Genomic DNA, 23490 nt, shown 5'->3' on the forward strand with positions numbered 1-23490 from the left:
TTGTACAATATAATGCATCTATGTTTACATTTTTTGAATAACCTGACATCCCTCTCTCTGTGTGTGTGTGTGTGTGTGTGTGTACAGTTACCCATCCCAGAGGTGAACGAGGACAAGTGCTGGGAGACAGAGAAGACAGAGCAGAGTCCACCAGAGCAGACGGACAACAACAGGACACGCTCCAACTCAACCAGTGTGTGTCTCGCACTTTTCACTCGTTTCACCGTTTAATGTTTAGTGGGCCAATCATAAATACCGATATACGTCGATATATGAGCTGTAGAGGGCGCCAGCGTAGCAGTCAAAGAGGTAGCAGCTGACGCAGCAACACTGTTTTTGTTATGAGTCATGTCAGTGGATTTGGCTGATATCAGATAACACATTTTAAAGCCCACTTTAAAGATATTTAAACCACTAAAGCCGCAGTAGACGGGATCTCTGAGGAGAGTTTCATGCATTTTGAGTTACTTTGATCAGATGAACACAGATGGAAGAAAAAAGAGATATATTTATGGGTTAATTTAGCAAAAACCACGTTCTACAAATAAAATAGTGAAAAATTCAAACAAAAAAAGCACGTAGTAAACAGCAGTAACAGCAGAAAACACGGGTTGGTGTTAGGTTAAAAAAAGTAACATCGGAATAAAGAGGTTTCCGGGTTTCACTCACACGTGTCCTGTCACTGTCACGTCTCCAGGCGTTCAGCCGTACTGGATCGGGGACTTGGACGCCATCATCATGAAATCCCCCGAGCTCTGCAGCAGTCACACGCACGGGAATGCTGGTTTCTATGGAAACAGGAAGTCACTGTCGCAGCAGCTGGAGTTCCCTCACACCAACACACAGGTATTTGATTAATGTCACTGATATGGGTGGAGTCTGTAACTTCTGTCGTCGACTTATTTTCCCACTTATTTGGTTTAAGTGTGTCTCTCACTGCGTGTGTGTGTGTGTGTGTGTGTGTTCCAGCCCGTGCAGCGACCCTCGCGCTCTCTCAGCTCCGCCCAGCTCGTTCACTCGTGCAGCAACGTGCAACAAGCGTTCATCATCTGTAACATCGTCCTGATGAAGGGACACGGCAAAGTAAGCACAAACTCCACGCACGCACCCAGGCAGTAGCAGTCGGCCACCAGGGGGCGACTCTGCTGGTTGTGAAAAAGTTTGAATGGAAGTCTATGGGGACAAAAAAAAAAAGCTCCTACTTCTCACTTGTTTTGTAACGTCAGTAAACACTTTCCTGACTCTCTGGCTCTCTGGCTCCGCCTACTCTACTTAGTTTGGTATTGTTTTCCATAATTATAGCTCCTCCTCAATGTGGGTGGAGTCAACATATCACGGCTGCGTGTCGTCACTGTAAGAGTCATGAGCGCAACGTCCGACACAAGAATCAAGCCGAACTGTAGATCAGTTAAAAAGACTTAAATATCCCTGAAAACATGCATTTATTTAGGACATTTTATTAAGGAAATGTCTAAAATCTCAAAATTTAACAGAGGAGTCATTTAACAGTTAAACGAACAGTGTTTCTGCTGCTGTTCTCAGAGTCTGGGCTTCAGTATCGTTGGAGGGAAGGACAGCATGTACGGACCAATGGGAATCTACGTGAAGACCATCTTCCCTGGAGGAGCAGCTGCTGCTGATGGACGACTGCAGGAGGGTGAGGGTGAAAACATGAACCAGAGCGGCCAGAAGCACAATGATTTCACTTTGTAGAACAAAACGTTCTTATTACTGTAAAATGGTCACGTTTTTGAAAAATGTCACAATAATCCCAGAAGAAAAAAGGAAAGTAATCAAAACATATTTTTCTGATTCAGCCACTAATGTTTAGATTAAGACCTTTAGTGTAATCTCAGGTTGATATTGACGTATAGGACGCTCCTGATGTGGAGTGAAGGCATTAAAAGTTCTTTTTGAAATATTATAAAGGTACAATACGCAGGATTTCTTACCGTGTCTGTGTCTCTGTACAGGTGATGAGATCCTGGAGTTGAATGGAGAGTCTCTGCATGGTCTGACTCACGACGAAGCTCTGCACAAGTTCAAAGTAAGTGTTATGATTTTAAAGTTAAAAATAAATAATAATATGTTGTTTATTTTTGAATGCAGAAGTAACTTTGGGTCCAAATTCCTTTCTTTAGTTCCTTCATGTATCTGTGAACGGAGCCAGTTTTCTTTCTTGATAAAGTCGTGTAAACAATGTCCACATCAGTGTAATATTACAGTGGATTTTTTTTATTATTTTGGGCTGTCGCTTGGTGTGAATTCATGAAATAATCAATTAATAAAGGTCAATAATATAGCTATAGACATACATATACATATATATATATATACACATATATATATATGTATATAATAACTCTAGAATCAGCATGTTAGCTCTAGCATCTGGCTGTTGGCTCCAATATCTCGTTAGCTCTAGAATTAGCTTGTTAGATTTAGCATCGGGTTGTTAGCTCAATCATCCAATTTCAATGTTAGCTCAAGCATCTCGATGTTAGCTCTAATATTGCTTGTTAGCTCTAGCATCAGTTTTTTAACTCTAGCATTGGTTTGTTAGCTGTAGCATCAGCATGTTAGCGTTCGCATTATTAGGTTGTGTTTATACGATTAAAGTGGCTACTCACCTGTGGCTAATGCTAGTGCTAACCTTCTTGGGATTGAACACATGTAGCAACTGATACATTTAAATGTGATCTACAATGAATCAGAATTTGTGACTCACAAAAAATCTGTGCAGCAAATCAGGAAGGGACTGCTGACTCTGGTGGTGAGGACCAGCCTGCGCGTTGGCGCCCTCTGTGGTCAGGTGCAGGTGACGCAGCTGTGCAGGTCGCGCTCCCTCAGCTCCAGCGCGGGAATCTCGCGGGTCAGCGCCAACATGGGCGACTACAACTACCTGAACAACAGCTGCAGTAACTCACTGAGCGTCCCGGGTCAACCTGTCAAACCCAGAGACCGAGTCATGATGGACATCATCCTGCACAAAGGTCAGAGGTCACAGAGTTTCTGAGATTCAGCTGTTTCTAGACATCAAACATAAACAGATGTATCTGAACTTGAAGGTTGGAAAAATTCCCATATTTTCCATTCAATAAAAATTCCACTCAATATTTATATATATCTATGTGTACACAACAGTGTATGTGGTACAGGGACATTTATACATATTTACATTTTATGTATGAGCAGGTTTGAGGAGCGTTACTGCCACCAACTGGACTGGAGAATAAATAAAACAAATTTGCAGAATCTTTAAGTTAAGAAATATCTGTCTATGTTTTAAATAATATGAATAAAATAAGAGTTTCTATTCATTTATCAAACATCTCTTGGAAATAATTCATTTACCAAATTATATATTTTGTAGATATGGCTGTGAATTTTGCTCTTGTCCTGATTTATGCTGTGATTTTGGGTCACAACAGTTTTCCATCGTTTGGGAAACATCAGTCTCACAGCAGGTGTCTCTCTCTCTGTCTCTGTCTGTCTCTGTCTCCTCCTCAGAGGCTGGTGTTGGTCTGGGTATTGGACTGTGTTGTGTTCCATCTGCTGACGGATGCCCCGGAATCTACATCCACACTCTCTCTCCTGGATCTGTCGCTCACATGGACGGCCGACTATGGTACAAGAGAGTTACCATAGTAACTGCACTAACACTGGAATTACAGATTATGTCTTTGTGTGAGATACTGTAACTGCAGGCTGCGGGTTTGTATTGTGATAAATACGTGAAAGAAAAATCGAACTTTTCATGGAGCTGCTGGATCATCTATGACTAAAAAAACTCAGTTCTTCAGCAGTTAATTCATTAATTATCACGTCTTGTCTCCGCCCGCCCCAGCTCTGGTGTTGTATACACATAAACACTCCCTCAGTCTGGGCTGATACTGTCATTTTTTAGATGAAGGACGTGGCAAACAAATAGTGTTTCGTCGTTTCTGTTTCACAAAATAATAACAAAAACAAACAAACAGCAGTTACGTACCGCAGCTTTAAGTTCCTCCTCTTTTCTTTTTTTTGGACCTGTAGGTGTGGAGACGAGATCATGGAGATCAACGACACTGTGGTTTACAGCATGGCACTGAACGACGTCTACACAGTCCTGAGCCAGTGTTCACCAGGTCCGGTCCACATCATCATCAGTCGCCACCCGGACCACAAAGTACGTCATGGGTTCAATAATCTCATTAAACCTCACGTACTAAAACGCTAAAGTGCCTTTACTCCAAAACAGGTTCAGAAATTTGCTGAGTGTGTGATCGATTCGACTGAAATAGACATTAAAACTGCGAGCAAAGGTTGTTTTCACCATCTATTTTGTTGTGAGCCACTTTATTCTTTAGCTTTATTCTAAAGAAGAAAAGTGTGGCTGCTCTAATCTGAAAACACGACTGCCAAAATGAAAACCAAGACTCTGCAATGGAGACGCACTGCTCGTTACTTATGCATCCAGTTTCTTTCTTAACTTAACTCACAGGGTTAAGGTTTTTCCAGAACCTAAACAAAACTTTATGAAATAAAACTTTTTAGGGAAATGATGTCAGAAAATGGCTTTGTAGTTCCAAGAAATTATAAATTAATATATATACATATGTATATATATATATATATATATATAGTTATAGTGTTACGTTGATGTTGTTAATCCTCTGTACTGTGTGTGTGTGTGTGTCACAGGTATCAGAGCAGCAGCTGAATGACGCCATCGCTCTCGCAGTGCAGAACAGCAAACTGAGGAAGGACAAGAGTCAGTGGAGCATTGACGGTAAAGTTAAATCTAACAAAGATCGTTGATTGATTTCTACCATACTTCTCTCTCAGGGTTCCCACCAGAAAATCCTTGAAAACATGTGAATTTGGACCTTGAAAGGCTAAATAGACAATAAACACGGGTTGTTGAAAGTGCTTGAATTTTGTGTCTCCCTTGTTTGTTATGATGCCACAATCCAATATTATATGTAGAGACGGCAAGTAGATGTGACTATAAGCAGTTACCACTTAACGTTTGTGCAAAAATCCTCAGTGGGCGACCCCTACAGGAGCAACAGAGGAAATAATAATAAATTCATCTGTTTGGTGTGTTTTTTGTTGCAGGTCTGCGCAGACTGGACTCGTGCTCTCACAGTCGTCAGAGGTGCGAGCACTGTCTGGAGAGGAGCGTCAGTCAGCAGACGGTGCGACGAGCGCAGAAGACCATGACTCGCTCCTGTAGCGACAACGCCAACAGCCAGAACTACAGCCGCTGCCTCGCCATCCACAACCTGCACAACACACACCACAACCTGCACAACACACACCACCACCACCACCTCCCGTCAGGACGCGTCCACAGCCTCGACACACACAAGGTGAGCATGTGCGTTTTGTGATCTTCTACGCAAATTAAAGTCTTCTGTTGTTGTGTCACGTCTTAACTCGTCCCCCCGTCTTTTAGTCTGTGACAGAGACTTGGTCAGAAAACAGACTGTCTGTGCCCATGTATCTTGATGAAGACTATAACATTCCATACAACTCTCCCGGTGCCAGCAACCGCTCCAGTCAGCTAACCCTGGACTTGGGCCTCAAGAGCAACAAGGTACCATCCACCAATCCATTCATCCATACCAGGGCTGCCATAACTGCAAACTCCTATTAATGGGCAGCCCGTAGCCAAGCGGAAAGATAACTTGCCTTGTCACTGAAGCAAGGTATTCAATCCCCATGCGCATTGTTAATTGGACACTCTAAATTGACCCCAGCCACAGGGGGTTGACATCTACTGTACTCCTTGGGGCCGGGCCCAATCCAGGATCAATAGGGATTGTGTCAGGAAGGGCATTCAGCGTATAAATCTCTGCCAAATCATCACCAACAACTCAACCCAAGAGAGGGTAGCAGCTGAAAGCCAAAAAAGTAATAAGTAATATTTGCTTTAACAGAGGGCAGCCCCTGGCCTTGTGGAAAGGGAATTCGGAGAAAGGATTGTCTTTTCGAATCCGGGCAGATCAAGGGCTGGGGTACCTCTGAGCAAGGTTCCCAATCCCCCATTGCTCCCCATTGATTGGTTTAATTGGACACACTAAATTGACCCCAGCCTTAGGGGAGGCGACATCTACTGTACTCCTTGTGCTGGTCCCAATCCAGGATAAATGGGAGGATTGTGTCAGGGAGGGCATCCGTTATAAAAAATCTGCCAAATCAAATACTAATAATCTTTGGCGGGCCAAATTTGGTCCCAAACCGTAATTTGGGCAGCCCCCTGATCTACAGTGAATACTGCACGTGGCTCATAGAACCCAGGTGATCGTAATGAAGGCGGGGCATGTAATCACGCTCGTGGGGCGTGGCAGAATGACAGGAAGTGATCTGCAACAAGAAAAGAATGTTAAGTTTCAAAATAAAACAGGAAACTACACAGAATGAGATTAACGTTACATATGTGTGTGTGTGTGTGTGTGTAGCCCCTCTGCAGGGCTCGTGCTGCTCCTCAGAGATACTGCTGGCCAGACGTGACCAGTGAAGAAGGGTATAACGGAGACTCCAGTGGTTCCAGTCGAGGATCCCCAGTCAGAGACGAGGGAGTGGACCTGACGTCACACAGCAGCTGCCTGGTACAATAGTCTGAAGACTATTTTCTTCATCCATGATAATTCTGATAATCATATTTCACCACGATCCGCTTATTTTCAGAGCTTTCCATCACGTTGCATGATAGAAAAACAAAACATCTCTAGTCACTATATTAACCTTTCACTGTGTGAGACACTGATCCTAACCGTGTTTCCCTCTCACTCTCCTTCCACCGCCTGCAGTTCTTCAGTCTGTACAGAGCCTTACAAAAGATCCTGAGATTACTCTTCAGGAACGTATGTGAACTGATGTGGAGTGAACTGTTCTGTTCTGCGCTAGTGGACGCATGTTCAATGCATGGCTGTGTTTTTTGTCGTTAATAAATTCATTTCCAGCTGACATCGGGCGAAAGGCAGGGTCATACTTTATTTTATTTAACTATTCAGCCCAACATGCCATGTTCAAAGTCAAGTTCTTGATGCTGGATGTTCAGGTGTACACCTGCCTTTTTGACAGCACTGTGACAGTTTCGTGTCAGTGTAAATGTTTGCATGGAAGCATGTGGCACGTCGTGGTCACGTCATGCTCGTTGTACACCGTTTAGTGACTAGAATCAAACGGTGAAGAAGTAGCGGTTGAATGCAGATCAATGTCTGAGCGGAAGCTTCACTTCTCTTGTGGTTTCTGTCAGCGAAGCAGTCATGACACAAGACTTCCTGTTTGTGTCACAGGAAGGAGAACGAATAAGAGAACAGTCGGAGGGGAGCAAAGACGATCGCACTCATCGAGACGCTGCAGCCTCCGTCGACGACAGGCGACACTTCGGTGAGAAACTGTGCCGTTTAATTTCTTAAATTTATTCACCTGAATACAACTTTGCATAAAATGTTCTCCAAAAATGCAGAAGCATTTCAACACGGATGCTGTGGTTGTGCTGAATATTTCAGTCGAAAGAAACTGTGGTTCCATTTCCTGTTGCAGGCAGGTTTTTAACGTGTCAGTGAATAAAACTGATGGAGATAAACTGGGGCTGCAGTAAAGTTCATCAACTGCTCGTGTCTTTGAACCATCATATTTCAAAACTCAAATTTAATCAGTGGTTCTCACTACATTTCTTGATTGGTGCTGGCTTGTGTAAAGTGTTGGTGCTCTGGCCTCTCATTTCAGACAAGCTATAAAAAAAACCTGGGGTGTGATTTTTGACAGCAGTGTGAAACGTGATAGATCGACTCGGTGATTAAAACAAGCTGTTAAAATGCAGAGTAAAGCTCTTCCTCAACCGGCAGGATCTGGAAACAGCAATCCACGCCTTCAGTAGTTATAGAACCTCTGAAATACTTTTCTTCTCTCGTGTCTTGACAGGAGATTCCTCAGTGTTGTTCTGCTCACTGCCAAAGAGAGGAGCTTTGAGGAGGCAGGCACGTATTGAGCAACGTTCCCAAGATCATCTTCAGGATCCCTGGGTTCGCCTCTCAGACAGCTCCCCGGAAAAAACACCCGAGATCCACCTCCAGCACGCCACAGACGGTACCCGACCGGTCAACATCCACAGCAAGCCCGCGACCATGAGTGATGAGGAGAAAGCTGTCGAGCTTAACGGCACGGCCACAGATGATACTTCAGATCCTCCATCCAACGACATTCCAGAGAACCCATGCGAAACTCCAGAATTAAAGAAGGGGCCCCCGGTGGCACCAAAGCCCACCTGGTTCCGCCAGAGTCTGAGGAAAATTCGAGACGAGCAGGACGTGAAGAAGCGCGTAAACTCTGCAGAGCAGAGATCTGCTGCAGGATTCAGCAGAAACTTCGGAATCAGATCTGCTTCATCTGCCGCAAACCTGTCCATCAAACAAAAGATCCACTCATTTGAGACTTTTTCCAGTCCAGAGAGTCCAGAGAAGAGGAGCCAGAGGAGGCTGGTGGCCCCCTCCGCATCCCTTCCTCTGGTGGAGAAGGAGACCAGGAGTTACCATGACTCATGTGAAGAGCGTGGGAACAGCAAGCATGGGATCACCAAAGAGATCCAGTCAGACCAATCTGAATGTGTTCGAGAGACAGACCTCAATGTCGCTACTTCCCCCTATATCACTTCCTGTGAAGATGGACCCCCCTCCATTCAAAACCTGACAGTTCTTCAACCGTCTGACACCATCAGCACTGACCTGGACTCTGGAATTAATGACTCAGCTTCAGCCGACAACGACAGGAATATCTTACCTTCCTCGCCGGCATCAGAGCCAGAGAAGGTGGATCTCAGCGAGGAACTACCTCCTCCAACGTCTCTTAAATCCGATCTTGGTGGAGGGGAAAGTCCTCCAGAGGCAGCAGAGGATGGTGAAGTGCAAATCCAAGAAAAGCCGCCGAGTATGACAGCGAGTGTTGACCTCCCAACAGACAGTAACTCCACGAGAGGCCTAGAGGAAGAAAATCTAGGGAAAATCCTCGCCTTCAGCAACCAGGTAATGTTCCAAATGTCAGGAAATGTTGTTAGTCTATGCTTAAACTTGGTAGCTCAGGCTTTTTTGGACCAGTTATAGGAACTAGCCACCATGGAGCTCCCCGAAAAACATCCAAGTGCAGCTTTTTCTCAGTTTTTATTTGCCGAATCAGTCAAAACGGTCAAGTGACTGAAGCCAACCAACGTTAACATGATGTCATATCTGCACAACAGCAAAATTGCTTGGGGCTATTGACTCATGATTTGGACCAATCATCAAACACTTACAGTACATAACTCAGGTTCCTACTGAGCTGAGAAAAGTCCCTAAACCAAAGTAGGTGCGACAAGTTCGCAGTGACAGTTAAGAGAAATTGCATTTGATGTCAGCTTCTATTCTTGAATTTTTGAATGTTGCGTTTTCCTGTAGACCAACAACTGTTGTGTGCCCATAAGCCAATAAACACTGACATTCTCCACCTTAACCTTGCAAAAGACATTGAAATATGATTGAAAAAGTCTCATTTGTATTGTTTTCCTTCATGAGGTAACTACATTTTTCTCTATGTCTGTGTGTTGTTTTAACTCCAGGTTTCACAGGCACTGATGCGTTCTCTACCCATGTGCTCAAGCCACGGGAACCAGCGCTCTCCAAACCTGCAGGACGCCACGTCAGAGGACGCTAACAATGTTGGCGAGTCTGAGTCAGCTGTGGACACAAGCGACAGAGGATTCTCCGTCAGGTAAGATTCACACACACACACACACACAGGTCAATTTAACTAGCAAGCTAATGTAGCCCATTTGATACATGGCTTTTCGCAAAATGTCCACAATAGTGATAGGACGGATAAACTTCTTTTAAACTGGAGACAAAAAAATTGCTAAAAACAAAAACTGTACAAAACTGCAACTTTTATGCTAGCAGCAGCAGCCATCTTGAAATTGTGAATTGAAGTTGACAATTTGGAGATACACCTTCAGGGAAAGCACTATAAATAATGTTCTAATTAGTGATAATTTACCTTTTCAAAATAATATTAGGTGTTACAGAAATTACAGTAAAATAGTCAGAGATGTTATATTCTGCAACCCTAACCCTTGGGTCACATTATTCTATTGTCTGCATAGAGTGGGTTCTTTTAGGAAACACCCTGTTCCTGTTTTATATCAAGAGGAAGTGGTTTCAGATTTTTTTTTTTTAAACAACTTCCTGTTAAACAGAAGTGTTCTTTTGTTATTTTTTTCACCAGAACTTGATTTGTTTGTTTGTTTGTTTGTTTTAAAACACAGCTTGGCAACACTGAGAGAGTGCACCATTGAGCGAGAGGAGGGGACGTCACATGACGAGGCGGCGGTCACTTCCGCGTCTGCTCAGTCCGTGATGTCAGCGATCCCTTCACAGGAAATACAGATGATGATCCAGGAAGTCTCAACTCTAGATGAAGAGACTCTGAAGGTAAAAAAAAAAAAAAGTTCCACCGAGCTGCACAGTGCAGTTTTTATGTCTTGGTCTCAATTTAATAAATGTCTTTAAACATTTATCATGTTTAAAATTGTACTACAAGACGATAGTAAGACCTGTTGCGATGTATGACTTCTTGGAGACAGTGTCAAACAGTGTCTAACAGACAGGAGACGCTGGAAATGCTGAGATTCTCATTGGCACTGAACAGGATTAGAAATTAGCATAATCCAGGGACAGCACAGGTTGAACGGGTTGAAGGTAACGTAAGAGAGTGAAGGTTGAGATGGTTTGGTCTCGTGCAGAGGAGGGACAGAGATTATATTGGACAAAGGATGTTGACGGGCAGGAGGAGAAGGAAAAGAGGAAGACCCCAAAGGAGGTTCATGGATGTTGTGCAGGAGGACATGAGGACAGTTGGTGTAACAGAAGAGGACACAAGGGAGAGGACAAGATGGAGGCAGAAGAAGAAGAAAGTTCAATTTAAAATTTAAAAAATTAAGGGATGCAGTGCAAATCAATTCCTCAACATGACAAGCACATGTTGTGTTTTTCCAACTCCGTTTCTGTCGTCTCCTGACGGAGTCACGATTATCCATAAAGAGCTGCTGTGTTTCTGGCTCCTCCCCCTTTAGGTGCTAGACCAGTATGTTATGTTTCACAACACACGGTGAATAAAAGTGAGAAGTTACAGATCAGTTTCACAACTTTTGACGAGCGAAACAAATAATGACCTCATGTACTGAACTGTAGTGCTCGGTGGAAATGGGGCTCAATACAGGGTTCCTTCCCACGGTCAGGAAATTCATGGAAAAGTTTCCAGGCCTGGAAATGGTATGGAATTTGGTGAATGTTTTGGAAAAGTTTTGAAATGTGTATGATTACATTTTGATGAGTACGTACAGTGTTACGTAGATTATTGTATGATTACATACAGAAACTGAACATATTCAGTAATTAAGTGAATTCATGTTTAACCACAGCAACTGGTGGACATCCACGTTGTGATTCTGCACAAAGAGGAAGGAGCAGGACTGGGATTCAGCATCGCTGGAGGTTCTGACCTGGAGAGTAAAGCTCTGATAGTAAGCACCTCTGTGAATTGTGAAGGCAGAGCAAACGCATCGCACTCGTGGTCACTGACGTGCAGTTGTTCATGAAATCAATGAATGGGAAAGAGCTGAACTGTCCCTTTAAGACTGGGCTTTTTCTCGCTCAGGTGCATAAGGTGTTTCCGAGCGGCCTGGCAGCTCAGGAGGGAACCATCCTCAAAGGGGACGAGGTTCTGTCCATCAACGGTCAAACGCTGCGCGGCGTCACACACGCCGCCGCCACCGCGGCTCTGCGTCAGGCCCGAGGCCTCGAACTCGCCGTGGTCGTCATCGCCAAGAGAGCGGAGGACGAAGGAAGAGAGGCGGGAATCTGCAGGAGCGAAGAGCCGACTCCTTCGCGTGAGTCTCAAAAAACAAACTGTTGAGAAACCAGCCATCTAAGGTTGATCCTGGATCTCTGGCTCCAAAGGGCGTGGTTCAGGGCTGCAACTAACGATTAACGATACTTGTTTGGTCCATAAAATGTCATTTCTTTTGTCCACAGTCCAAAATGATCCAGTTTTAATGATTTCTTTGTCAAGTGGGACAAAGAAACCAGAAAATATTCACATTCAAGCTTGTTTTAATTATTGTAAAAAAAAAAAAAAAAAGATTGATCGATTATCAAAACAGTTGATTAATTTAGTATTTGATGCAGCGTTTCAGCCCTAGTGTGGTTTATATTTGCTTTACTCTAACAGATTATCAGTGGCCTCTGTTTAGCGCCACACGTCGCCATGTCCATCTTTTACTAGCCAGGATGAGGCTTTTTTGGTTTACAATGATTTTAAATGACAAAGACCTTTTTTTCCTCCCGTATAAAACAATGGACCTGGTATCGACACACAGGTGTGTTTATTATGATACAACACAACAACAACTCAGAGGAAAATACATGTGTGTCTCGCTACTGCTGCTAAAAGTTGTGTGTTGCCCCTTTAAATTCATATATGTAATTGTATTTGTGTGTGTGTGTGTGTCAGTGGAGGAGCAGGGAGCTCCGGAGTGTGTGCAGCTGGAAAAAGGAGCTGGAGGAGTGGGTTTTACTCTGGAGGGAGGAAAAGGCTCCATTCACGGAGACAAACCTTTAACCATCAACAGGATCTTTACTGGTACGTTTGAAAACAAATAACATTATTTTTTCATTTAAAAGCTCCCAAAACTGCTGTAAATGGACTACGGACTCGACCGGACACATAATGGCATGATTTTAAATGTGTGTGTGTGCACAGGTGGCGCTGCGGAGCAGAGAGGTCTGCGGTGTGGAGATGAGCTGCTGCAGGTGCAGGGAGTCAGTCTGCAGGACATGACGCGGTTTGAAGCGTGGAACCTGATCAAGGCTTTACCTGAGGGAGTGGTCACAGCGGTGATCAGGAGGAGGCCGACGGCGACGGACTGAGAGACACTGTCGCTGCTCACCAAACAGAAAAACTTTATAAAAAAACACAAAAGAACACAGCACTTAAGATAAACCATCCATGGCCTTTTCATTATCTACTGATGCACAGCCTGTTCTCACTGGACGCTCCATTTTGTCATCTGTACCAAATCCCATTGAGAAAATCAATGTTTTTAGCGCACAGAGATACAGGAGGCGCTGCTCTACTGCTGCCTTGTTGGCAAGTCTGGGTCACCGAGGCTGATCAGCATCGAGGACTTCAGATACTGAAGTCGTAAAATAACACAATTTAACTCACTGACGGAGGCAGCAGTGCATTGACAACTCGCGTGCGTGCTGTGATGTAAAATCACTGATTTTCTCTATGGAGTTTGGTCCTGGCGAGGAAAGTGGTGTACGAAGATTTCTGAGTGTCACTTTCAGCCATTCAGTCTCAGTCTCATCTCATCACCAGTATTTCATTCACCTTCAGTGGAACATTTCTCAGCTCTCAGCCCGGACAGTGTCAAACGCTCACGTGAATTAACTGTGTGGAAATTTGCAAACTGTTGTTTTCCTTGTGTGCTCTTAAATAAAGATTCTAATAAAGCAGCAACACCTTTGACCAGACATTTCAGACCAAAAGAGATACTGTAAATAAACAGGGCTGTACCTTTGACTTTTAATGGTGTGTGTGGGACATACCAACTCAAAGTCAAGGATCCTTCCAAGTCAGGTCTTACAGAGGCGAGGCAGGACTTCCTCCTCGCGTTCTGAAAAACAACAATGCCGAACTGTAGATCAGAGAAAAACCCCGAAAACATGCGTTAACCACTGACATTTGACAAAGGTCTAACGTGTGTGAAAAATACCTTGTTATTATCGTCTAACAAGAGTTAGCCCGAGGTCTGTTGAGGCCTTCCTGTTTTCTTTCCCAGTGGAACGTGGTCCAGGAACTCATGAGGCGACGTAACTCCCAGTTCTGGCGTCTTGACTTTTGACGTGAATAGGACACACCCATTAACGTCAAGCGTTCCATGGCGTTCTCATGAAATGTAATTACAGGTCATCAAAACAAATTGACAGGAAACACTGGAAATACGTTGAAAAGCTGTGACTCGTGGTCCAGAAAACAGCAGAGCTTTAAAAAAAGAAAGAGCCAGTGCTCGTGTTGATCATTTTAATGCTGGTGAAATATAAAATAAAGCAGGTGCAACAGAACAGTTGAAGCTAAGCATCAGTAGCAGCCGTTGTTCTCGGTTACAAACGTAAATCATCGTCTCACACGGTCAGTCAAATAAACCAGAGGTCGTGTTTACTCAGGACAAACAGCAGTGCTCGGTGATTGTTCTTTAGCAGCCACCTGTTAAAAAAACACTGAGACCGAGACAAAGTCACATTAAATAAAACAAAACAGAAAATCTATGGGTTCAATTTAAACAACACACACACGTGAAAATAAGACTCTTATGCAGGCAACATCGTCTCAAACACATGACGTGTGTGATTTGGAGAAGGCTAAGAGTTGTTTTTTTTTGTTTTTTAGATTACTGGTTACATCATGAGGTAAAAACAGATCTCGGTTAAAATGGAAAAATATCTTTTCTCAAAATCTCTCACTCTCCCTCTCCCTCGATTGTTACGTGTCACCATATTCGGGCTCAAACACATAAGCGGCGTGGATTAAAGTGGCTTCACTGGCAGAATCAGTGCATGAACAGGGTTTAAAAGCACCTCAGTCCAGAACACTGATGTCAAAGGAAGTGGAAATGGTGCGTGGAAAAAAGTCTCAGTCCACATGTAGGTTAACTTTTTAAGTTTTCAAAAACATCTTCGTCCTCATGAAAACACAAGAGATATCTGTTAAGTGTCGTAAAACGCATGCCAAGACAACAGGGGGCGATAACAGTACCTGTAGCTGTAAGGCCTCGTTAGCCAATAAGATTTGAGAGAGAGAGAGACGACTGATGTATCACGCATAAAGCTGCGTGATACACTGTGCCATTTTGAGCCAATATCACTTGTTGGGATCGAATTTCAGCTTAATCGCGCATCGCCTCGTATACAAATACAGACTAACGACCAGCTCCCGATTGGCAGTCGTATGGTCGCATGAAAACCAAGATGTTAGACGCAGCCGAGGATCGACCGCACAAAAATGTAGAATAATGAATCATGGCACAGTGTACGCCCCGCTTAACTCGCCTCACATAGACAAACTGAAACCAAAATGTGCTTTTTCTGGGGACCCTAACTTCCAGTTTGTGTGAGTATGAACAAATATGTGGACTGAGCCTTAGTAAAATGGAATGGACCATTAGCAGCCATTTTGGCTGATATAACGGCTGAGTTCCATTTAGCTTCCACAGTCTCAAGAGTGCATCTCATCAACACGTCAACATGGTGGCCGTGCAAATGGCCAACTACTATTCCACAAAACAAAACAAAAAAACAAGGTAAGTACTCAGGGTTCCCACACCTTGGTTGACATCAAATTCAAGGACTTTCCAGGACCAATTCCCTCAAATTCAAGAACTGAATGTGCTTGTCTTCGTGCATGAAGGCGTCCACTCTGGACAAGTGATTGTCCTTTTTGGGACCCTGGCCAGAGTCATTTTCTTTGGTGAGACAGAGATCTTGGAATTTTCATTTCCCAGGTCGTCATTTGCTCTCTCTCATTTTAACGTTACTCGCTCGTTGTTCTGCGAGGAATCTTACGTCAATGGCGGAGAGAGAGAGAGAGAGAGAGAGAGAGAGAGAGAGAGAGAGAGAGAGAGAGAGACACAGTGTCCACAACACTGCTGGCAATTACTTGACATCAAGCGATGCAGGGCATGAAACAGTAGGTGGCGTCATAACAAACATGGGAGACATTTACTGTACCTAAATATCAAAAACCTTCAAGGAACCCTGAATACTTTCTAAAACACAGAACACATTTATAAGTTAGTTATTACATTATTATGTTCCAGCAGTTTAGGTTTTTCTGAATTCGCAGCATCTTGTTAATGTTAACTGTTGTTGTTGTGTAGTAAAGTGCCTTGAGATTATGAAACGCTGTGATTTGGTGCAAACAAATTGAATCAAACGGAATCTTAATTAAATTTAAAAATGTCGTACTGATCCAAACAGAGGATCTCTTTGAGTTAGGCACCTAAACTTCTGCACGGTCGTTATCTATCCAAACGCAAATGTTGGTGTCTGAGCGAGGGCTGCAAGGACTAATCGAGTTTCTCTGATTTTTCAGCTTCTTAAATGTGAATACTTTCTGGTTTCTTTGCTCCATAGAACAAAGAAATCATTCAAAGTCATTCATCTCCAGGTGTGGTAAATACCGATCAACATATTCTAAACCAAACATGCACTCGATTAACTGAGAAAACCAGCGATAGATCGACCGATGACGAGAATAATGGTTTGTTTCCCCCTGAATCCTGCAGGTTTGTGAACCGTGTCCCGCTGTCTGTCCACCAGCTCAGAGGTTTTTGGCTACGGTGCTACCACCTAGTGGCGATGGAGAGGAGCTGCGTGTGGAAGACAACAACCAGAGACACGTTTCAATCCTCCGGAATACGAATTAAAGTGAACGTGTGTTCTTCTCAAATACATCGAAACAGATCTGACGCAAACGTCGTCATATTCAAAATTCACAAATGTATTTGATTTAACTCAGTTAGGTTTTATTTTGTTATGTAAATATATAGTTACATATTAGTTCACATTTACCTTAGAAATGAATAAAAAGGCATTGATTTTTGATTGTTATTGTTGATTGATTATTGTGGTTATGGAAAGTACCAGTTTAGCACCAGAATTTAGGATTTCTGTTGATTATAACGCTGTGTTTTCTCCCTGTATTCTGCACACAGAACATGACATAAACTCACCACGACATGTGAAGGTCACGTACACCTGCGGCCTTTTTTTGGGGTCGCCACATAATTGTGCCAGTTTTTCTAGCCTTTTACTTAACATTTATTAAATAAAACATGCATAAAATAAACGGTTTAATTAATCTATCCGACACATATCTCTCAGAAACGGCTGGTTGACTTATCTAAAATATTATATGGTGTTACACAAAATGGCAGTTTGCATTGGGTCGCTATCTTTAAAAAGTATAAAAACGTTGAGGACACACCGGTCGCCTGCACTTCAGCTGATTCTAGAGGCAAACGCTTTAAACAGTACGTGACTTTTCAAGTACATAGACACCTGTGTATGAGGTATGAGGCAGTATTTGATACCAGCAGAGGTTAAATAAGGTCCATGCAACATGCATGTTTACTGCACCGTCAGACAGATTTTTACAGCTATATCCATTCTTTAGGACAAATAAATCCATGCCACAGACAGACGACAGGAACGTAAAGGAGGATGTTGTTGCCAAATGGAAGCCCTCGTTATTCAGACACAGCTAAACTGCTTTGACAACAAGGTTGTTTTTTTTGTTGTTGACTGTTTTGGTGGATTTGGAAGGTTCATGACACACGGCTAAGTTTGTTGTGAAGGTGGGTTGAAACTGGAATGAAGGAACATTTGGACCGACCAGTTTGTGGACATCAGTTGTTTTGAAGGTAGATCTCGTCTTCTTATCGCTTGGTGTCAAAAGTCTTTGAGGGATTTCACGGCTTTGGCGAGGTTGCCGTAGAACTCGGTCATGCTGGACGGGAAGAACGAGTCGACCACGGAGCGCGGGAGGAGGCCGCCCAGGTCCGTCTGGAAGAACGTGAACACCTGGGTTTTGTTGGGTTCTCTGGAGACAAAAAGAAAAGTGTTAAGAGTCTAATTCACACTGAAAGCAACCAACATTCCCAGGAACGTATTTACCCGAGGTGGTTGGACTATCTGGAACTTTCCAGGGAGTAAACACCGGGAAATGATCCAACGACTTTGTATTTACTACAAAAAGTACCTTTACACTAACACTGTGATGAGTTCACACGCTCGTTACTCCTGTTTGCTGAGAGTCTGTGTTGTTTGTGTTCTCACCCAGAGATGGGGACACAGATGCAGCCACACGGATGGTTGATTCCTCTCACGTAACCAGACTGAGGAGGACAGCTCGAGTGGATCACATTAGTTGCTGCGTGACATGACACAAAACACACAGTTTAGACATCTATTTGCAAAAGTCATAACTATCAGTATGACGTTAACATTTTTACTTTCACCGTTTACTGTGGAAATGGTGTCTCTCCACCGTTTAGTTAAGATGTTTACCTTCCAAAAAAGGAAACTGTCCCTTTAAACCCCATGGACTTGTGATCCAGTTGTCCCTCAGGTGCTTTTCTCTGTGGTTTCACCTGGTGTGACCTTACAGTGAAAGTTCACTGCTTTATTAGGACAACCTTTTATGACTTACAGTAACTTGCACTGTCCTGCACCAAAATTGTCCATTTTAGCTTACAGGGACACGGGAGCTGTTGGTCTAACGCTGCCTCGTGTGGTCAGTTTGTGTCACTGAGGTAAATCTGAATGAAGGATTTCAAACACCGAAGTCACAAAATTACGCATGTGAACTTACGGATGACACAAACTTAAATGTCCTGTTGGAAAACGCTGTCTAATAATGAAGCTCTCCATATCCCTTTACAAATGTATGGGGAGACTTAGTCTTATCGGTGACTCTCTTCCAAAGTCAATTAACTCATCAACCACTTAACTAAATTGTTAACATGTGATGTTCAAACAGTTTTGAGTCCAGAAAAAGAAGTAGACGACGTACCATTGGATGAAATGGAGCCGTCTTCGCATTGTTTAACAACAACAACGTCCACAAAGTCTCGTGGAGCGATGATGCCCATCGCGGCTGAGGGCGTGACGGTCCGGCAGATTGACCTGTCCTGTCGCAGGAGTGAGAGCAAGAGAGGAATGAACTCAAAAGACAGAGTCAAACAAAAACCACAAAGTACAGCAAGATGCACTGGGTGGCGTTTCATGATCTATGATCCAACTTATCCGAGTTAGTTAATAATGGTTAAAAAAAAGCACAGAAATGAGACTAGAGAAAGTCAGCACACCTCTGTGATTTGCTCCAGAAGCTCAAACCTCTTCACGTTGCTGTCCCATTTGACTCGGAGGCCGTTGGATATTGGTTTCAAACACTCCCACACTTTCTGTAGACTGCCGTTAGCGATCCCGTCCCCCTTATAGCTGTGAGGTCAGAGGTCAGACGACAGGCAGGTCAGAGTGAGGGCGACAAGACACGACTGAATCGTGAATCGAATTCAAACACTCGAGGATAAGATAAGGCAGTAATTATTTAATGAGTGCACATACTGTAGATGCACAAGCCTAGTGTAGGACTCATAGCATCAAACGTCATCATACATAACGCTTTCATCAGAAATAATATAACTGACATTTTGAGTTTCATTCCACTGCTGTCTACTGAGGAAAACAAAAGAAGAAGAGGTTTCTCACACATTCCCTGGATACGCTGATGAAGGACGCCAGGACACAACCACGTCACTCTGCAAAACACAACATAACACACGTGTTTTCAGTCTGTTAAACTGACCTTTATACATGTGGACACACTTTTGAACCATTCTGTAACATCAGATATCTGTTTGTATTGGTTAACTAATCAAATAAACAAATACACGTAAATCTCAACCAAAAAAACCTTTCTGGAGATTTATTTGGGGAGCTAAATCTGTGGGTCCCGACCCAGTGTTTGGGAATCACTGCTTTTTATAGCCTTTACTGGCCTGCACCTAAAATGTGTTTACTCGGTGTCAGTGGTGATGAGTGAATGACACTAAGGGAGTTAGTGTCAACAACATGAAAGGAGGTGAATTATTATATAATTAACTTATTTAATTGAATGGTGTTTAAAACTATTGTTGCCAAGTTACTAAAACTTTTATAGGACAAAGTTTAGTGTGTTTGATGGCCTGTTTCATGTATTTAAATCACAACAATCATAACAATTAGCCTGGTTGAATAATTAACATTTAATGTCACCTGAAAATTAGTTTTAACTCACACAAATTAGTTCAATTCAAGGCATAAAATGTTTTTATCTGAAAACTAACACATGAATGGCAAAAGCGACCTCATTTTATCTGTAACTGCAGTTTTGACTAGTTAAGATTGATGTCACTTTTGCCAATCATGTGTAACGGCTTTGTCATTATAGATAACAACAATTTTCCTTCACATTCACCTAGAGCTGAAACGATTAATCGATGAATCGATTATTAAATTAATCGACAACTATTTTGATAATCGATTAATCGGTTTGAAGCTTTTTTCATGATTAAAACAAGATTTCTGATTGTTTAAGCTTCTTAAATATGAATATTTTCTTAATTTCTTTGCTCTGGATAACAAATTAATCATTAAAAGTCAATCATTTTGGTTTGTGGACAAAACAAGACATTTGAGAACATCATCATTTCCAGGTTTGACGAACACTGATAAACATTTTTTATGGTTTTCTGATATTTTATGGACCAAACGATTCATCGAGAAAATAATCGACAGATTAATCGATTATGAAAATAATCGTTAGTTGCAGCTCTACATTCACCTCTAAGTTTTGTTTGTAGTCGGTGCAAAAACATGCTCTTCGTTCAGGAAATTGGGGGAGAAAATAGCCACTGGAGTCTGTTTGGTCATTTAAACTTCATAAATGTCAATAAATAAAAATCTATTTCATGTTTTTTACATTTCATTCCATACTGAAAATGTACCGAACCGTGAAAAACCGTACCGTTACACCCCCTAATACGAGTGAATGGCAAACGTGACGTAAATTTGACGAGTGAAAAGTGTAGTTTCCTGTAGTTCTGACTGGTCACATGTGTGCAGAGCTAACTCCAGAGAGTCAAACTCGGCGACTAAATTAAGGTTTTGTAATCGGAACCTGAACCGGCTGTCAGTTAGCGCGGCGACGTCATGACACGTCACGTCACACCACGCCATCACCATAGAGGCTGCTCATTGGTTCAACACACCATCGCGTCACAAACAGGAGACAAGTGGAATACAAATAAATACAGTTTTATATCTGGTACGTTAAAAATCAGAGGCGAACACTCACCGACTTCTTGCAGACTTTCCAGCCGGACTCGTCACTCCTGTAGCTCTGCATCGAGTCAACCGCCATCTTAGCTTCGTGTTCGTAATCCATTGTTTAAATAACAATAATAATAATTAAAAGAAGATAAATTAAAAAAGTTAAAGACACCTTGAATTCGCACTGTCACTAAAACCTGAGTCACGGCTCGGCCACCGTTTCCCTTTATTAACAAGTCCAGCTAACCCGGGTCAGGTGAGCGCGAGCTCGCGTTATTAGCCGAACGGAATGAAAGAAGAACCGTGACAAGCTAACGCGCATCGTTAAAACACGCAGCGGCTAGCTCGCTCTGCTACGCGGTGACACGCGTGAATAAAAGAAGAAGAAAAACGCAGTTAATGTTGTCACGACACGAGTGTCAGCGACGAACGGCCACGGTGAGAACAGAAGAAACTGCAGCTGTAGAGAGAAATCACTGAAATCTGAGCAGCATCGGGACAGTTAAGTCACACAGAGGAAAAGCACACACTTCCGATTACGACTTTCAAATTAAAACGTCATCCTCTTTGAAGCGGAAACAATGGAGAAATCACTGAAATCAAAGAACCAAGGTAGTCAAGTCAGACAGAGAAAAGCAAAGATTTCCGGTATCAACTTTCAAAATAAAACATCTTCTTTGACGCAGGCGAAAAAGAAATGACTTAACTCAAAGAATCAGGGTATTCTAGTTAGACAATGAAAAAACACACACTTCCGATTTCAACTTTCTAAAAAAACTGTCGCCTTTGAAGCAGGTGGAACAGTCGAGAGGGGGGAAAGATCCCAACATCAAATAACAATAAGAGCAGTCAAAAAGGGATACACTTCCGATTATCACTTTCAAAATAAAACGTCATCGTCTTTGAAGCAGCAGAAACCCTAGAGAAATCACTATACTCAAAGAAGAATCAGGTCAGTTTACTGACACGGTTAGAATTTCAAAATAAAATGTACTCTTCTTCGTTCCGTTTTTCTTCTTTTTTCGTCTTTAACTGCTGTGAAACACTAATTATTCAATAACTTTTTTGGTCTTTGATTTCAAGATGAAAATAATGAATTTTCATTAGGTTAAATTTATCAAAGTGTTTTTCTCCCCAAAGTATTGCATTTTTGAAGCACATAATGTTGGTGAAAAATGGCACGCAAAAAAGTGGGAGGTGACTTAACAATCCGGCAATAGCCTTATGTACTGTATCGGGTCGTGTTTGACCTTTGGATCTTAGTTGATGATGATGTGTCACGCTGGAAACATACAGGGTGAACTTTAACCCGTAGCTACTGTGAATGTTGGGTAACATAAAGCTCACGCATGTGAGTTTTGCCATTTTTTTTTTGGTGTAACTGAATCATTAGAATCATCGTTCAGTACTTCCTTAAAAAAAGCACCAGGTACTATCACTAATGGAAAAGCTAAAAGAAATGAGTCGAGCCGTGCCGAGTCGTGCTGGAACTGTGTTGTGGAAAAGACAGACTGAATATATCTAACCCTTACACTGCCCTCTGGTGCAATAAAAGCATGTAAAATAAACAAAATATTTAGGTTGATTGGCATTAAAGTCTGTAATTAGGATTTGCAGCTTCCCAGTCAACAGTTAAGGGGAAACTTAACTCCCAATGATCATACTCCTGACTTGTCAATTTGAATAAAGGTTTAATAATTGTCTCCAAACCCACTTTCACACAAGTAACACACACCTTTATAGTAAGATATGTTTCCCCTTAACTGGCTGCTGTCTCCTGTTGTAATGACAATATAATCTATAACGGCAACAAAGGATTCAGGGGGTTCGCAAACACGATGGAGCCAAAGAAGTGTCAAATCTTTAAAGCTACTTTAGTTAAACACTTTACACCAGTTCTCAACAAAAAGATTTTAAAAAAACTACACAGAGTCTCAGTAAATCAATGTGTGTCTCACTTATAAATGAATGAGTGAACTTAACAGGTGACTCTGGGCCACATGAATATCACAATTCCACGATAGGTACCATCCCACAAATTACAAGTATGTATTGTATTGTATTATATTGTGGTGTTATATAGATTTTTTGATGCCTGATCACACACACACACACACATAGGAGAATAACATCACACTTATAATATTATAGTTTATGTGCTTAATATATATGACGTACGTATATCCAGGGGTGAAAGTAGTTTTACATTCTTGCAGATGCAACAACCTCGGCCTTCAACACATCACTTGTCCTCAAAAGAATAAATAAATATTTGGAATATGGAAAATATTTATTATTACTATTACTTAAATATTAACAAAAATGACACTACACTGCATAAAAGTTAACTTACCATATATTATAACCAAAATATGCCAATGTTCTGTGTAAGTTGAATTTGGTGACACTGCACTGCTTAAGAGGTGAGTTATTGAATTTGACAACCAATAAAAATTCACCAAAATGATACAAAAACAATTGTTGTCTACTGTAAGAAATGCAGTATAATCACCAATGTGTGAAATGAATTTGGTGC

At 42.2% G+C, this 23490-nt stretch overlaps 2 protein-coding genes across 2 annotated transcripts in view; one reads left to right on the forward strand and one right to left on the reverse strand.

Annotated features, from left to right (window-relative positions):
- Nucleotides 1–13542, forward strand: part of il16 (interleukin 16) — a 28322-nt gene extending 14780 nt beyond the window's left edge. The window contains exons 7-26 of the mRNA XM_058629943.1: nucleotides 88–193; nucleotides 698–846; nucleotides 970–1083; nucleotides 1543–1657; nucleotides 1974–2047; nucleotides 2744–2993; nucleotides 3511–3628; nucleotides 4036–4168; nucleotides 4684–4771; nucleotides 5101–5354; nucleotides 5441–5581; nucleotides 6447–6596; nucleotides 7287–7380; nucleotides 7918–9014; nucleotides 9584–9735; nucleotides 10286–10451; nucleotides 11441–11542; nucleotides 11677–11908; nucleotides 12532–12660; nucleotides 12781–13542. Coding sequence (XP_058485926.1) covers nucleotides 88–193; nucleotides 698–846; nucleotides 970–1083; nucleotides 1543–1657; nucleotides 1974–2047; nucleotides 2744–2993; nucleotides 3511–3628; nucleotides 4036–4168; nucleotides 4684–4771; nucleotides 5101–5354; nucleotides 5441–5581; nucleotides 6447–6596; nucleotides 7287–7380; nucleotides 7918–9014; nucleotides 9584–9735; nucleotides 10286–10451; nucleotides 11441–11542; nucleotides 11677–11908; nucleotides 12532–12660; nucleotides 12781–12947 — 3831 coding nt within the window. The 3' untranslated portion in view covers nucleotides 12948–13542. The remainder of the gene's footprint in view (nucleotides 1–87; nucleotides 194–697; nucleotides 847–969; nucleotides 1084–1542; nucleotides 1658–1973; nucleotides 2048–2743; nucleotides 2994–3510; nucleotides 3629–4035; nucleotides 4169–4683; nucleotides 4772–5100; nucleotides 5355–5440; nucleotides 5582–6446; nucleotides 6597–7286; nucleotides 7381–7917; nucleotides 9015–9583; nucleotides 9736–10285; nucleotides 10452–11440; nucleotides 11543–11676; nucleotides 11909–12531; nucleotides 12661–12780) is intronic.
- A 550-nt stretch (nucleotides 13543–14092) lies between these two features.
- stard5 (StAR-related lipid transfer (START) domain containing 5) lies at nucleotides 14093–21511 on the reverse strand. The gene is made up of 6 exons (XM_058630152.1): nucleotides 20980–21511; nucleotides 19353–19402; nucleotides 18950–19082; nucleotides 18655–18772; nucleotides 17919–18012; nucleotides 14093–17682 (listed from the first exon to the last, which is right to left on the reverse strand). Exons 1-6 carry the CDS (start codon nucleotides 21067–21069, stop codon nucleotides 17532–17534), a joined length of 636 nt encoding a protein of 211 aa, XP_058486135.1. The 5' UTR covers nucleotides 21070–21511; the 3' UTR covers nucleotides 14093–17531.
- Between the last annotated feature and the right edge of the window lie 1979 nt (nucleotides 21512–23490).

Source organism: Solea solea, chromosome 5 (assembly GCF_958295425.1).
Source record: "Solea solea chromosome 5, fSolSol10.1, whole genome shotgun sequence".
NCBI lineage: Eukaryota > Metazoa > Chordata > Actinopteri > Pleuronectiformes > Soleidae > Solea > Solea solea.

Bases quoted from the DNA above. Each gene is read 5' to 3' on its own strand.
- stard5 (XM_058630152.1), bottom strand. From the start codon at position 21,069: ATGGATTACGAACACGAAGCTAAGATGGCGGTTGACTCGATGCAGAGC. The intron at 18,013-18,654 runs GTACGTCGTCTA...CATGTCACGCAG, and splicing joins CGGCTCCATTTCATCCAATG to CAACTAATGTGATCCACTCG. The intron at 17,683-17,918 runs GTGAGAACACAA...TTTTGTCTCCAG, and splicing joins ATCTGTGTCCCCATCTCTGG to AGAACCCAACAAAACCCAGG.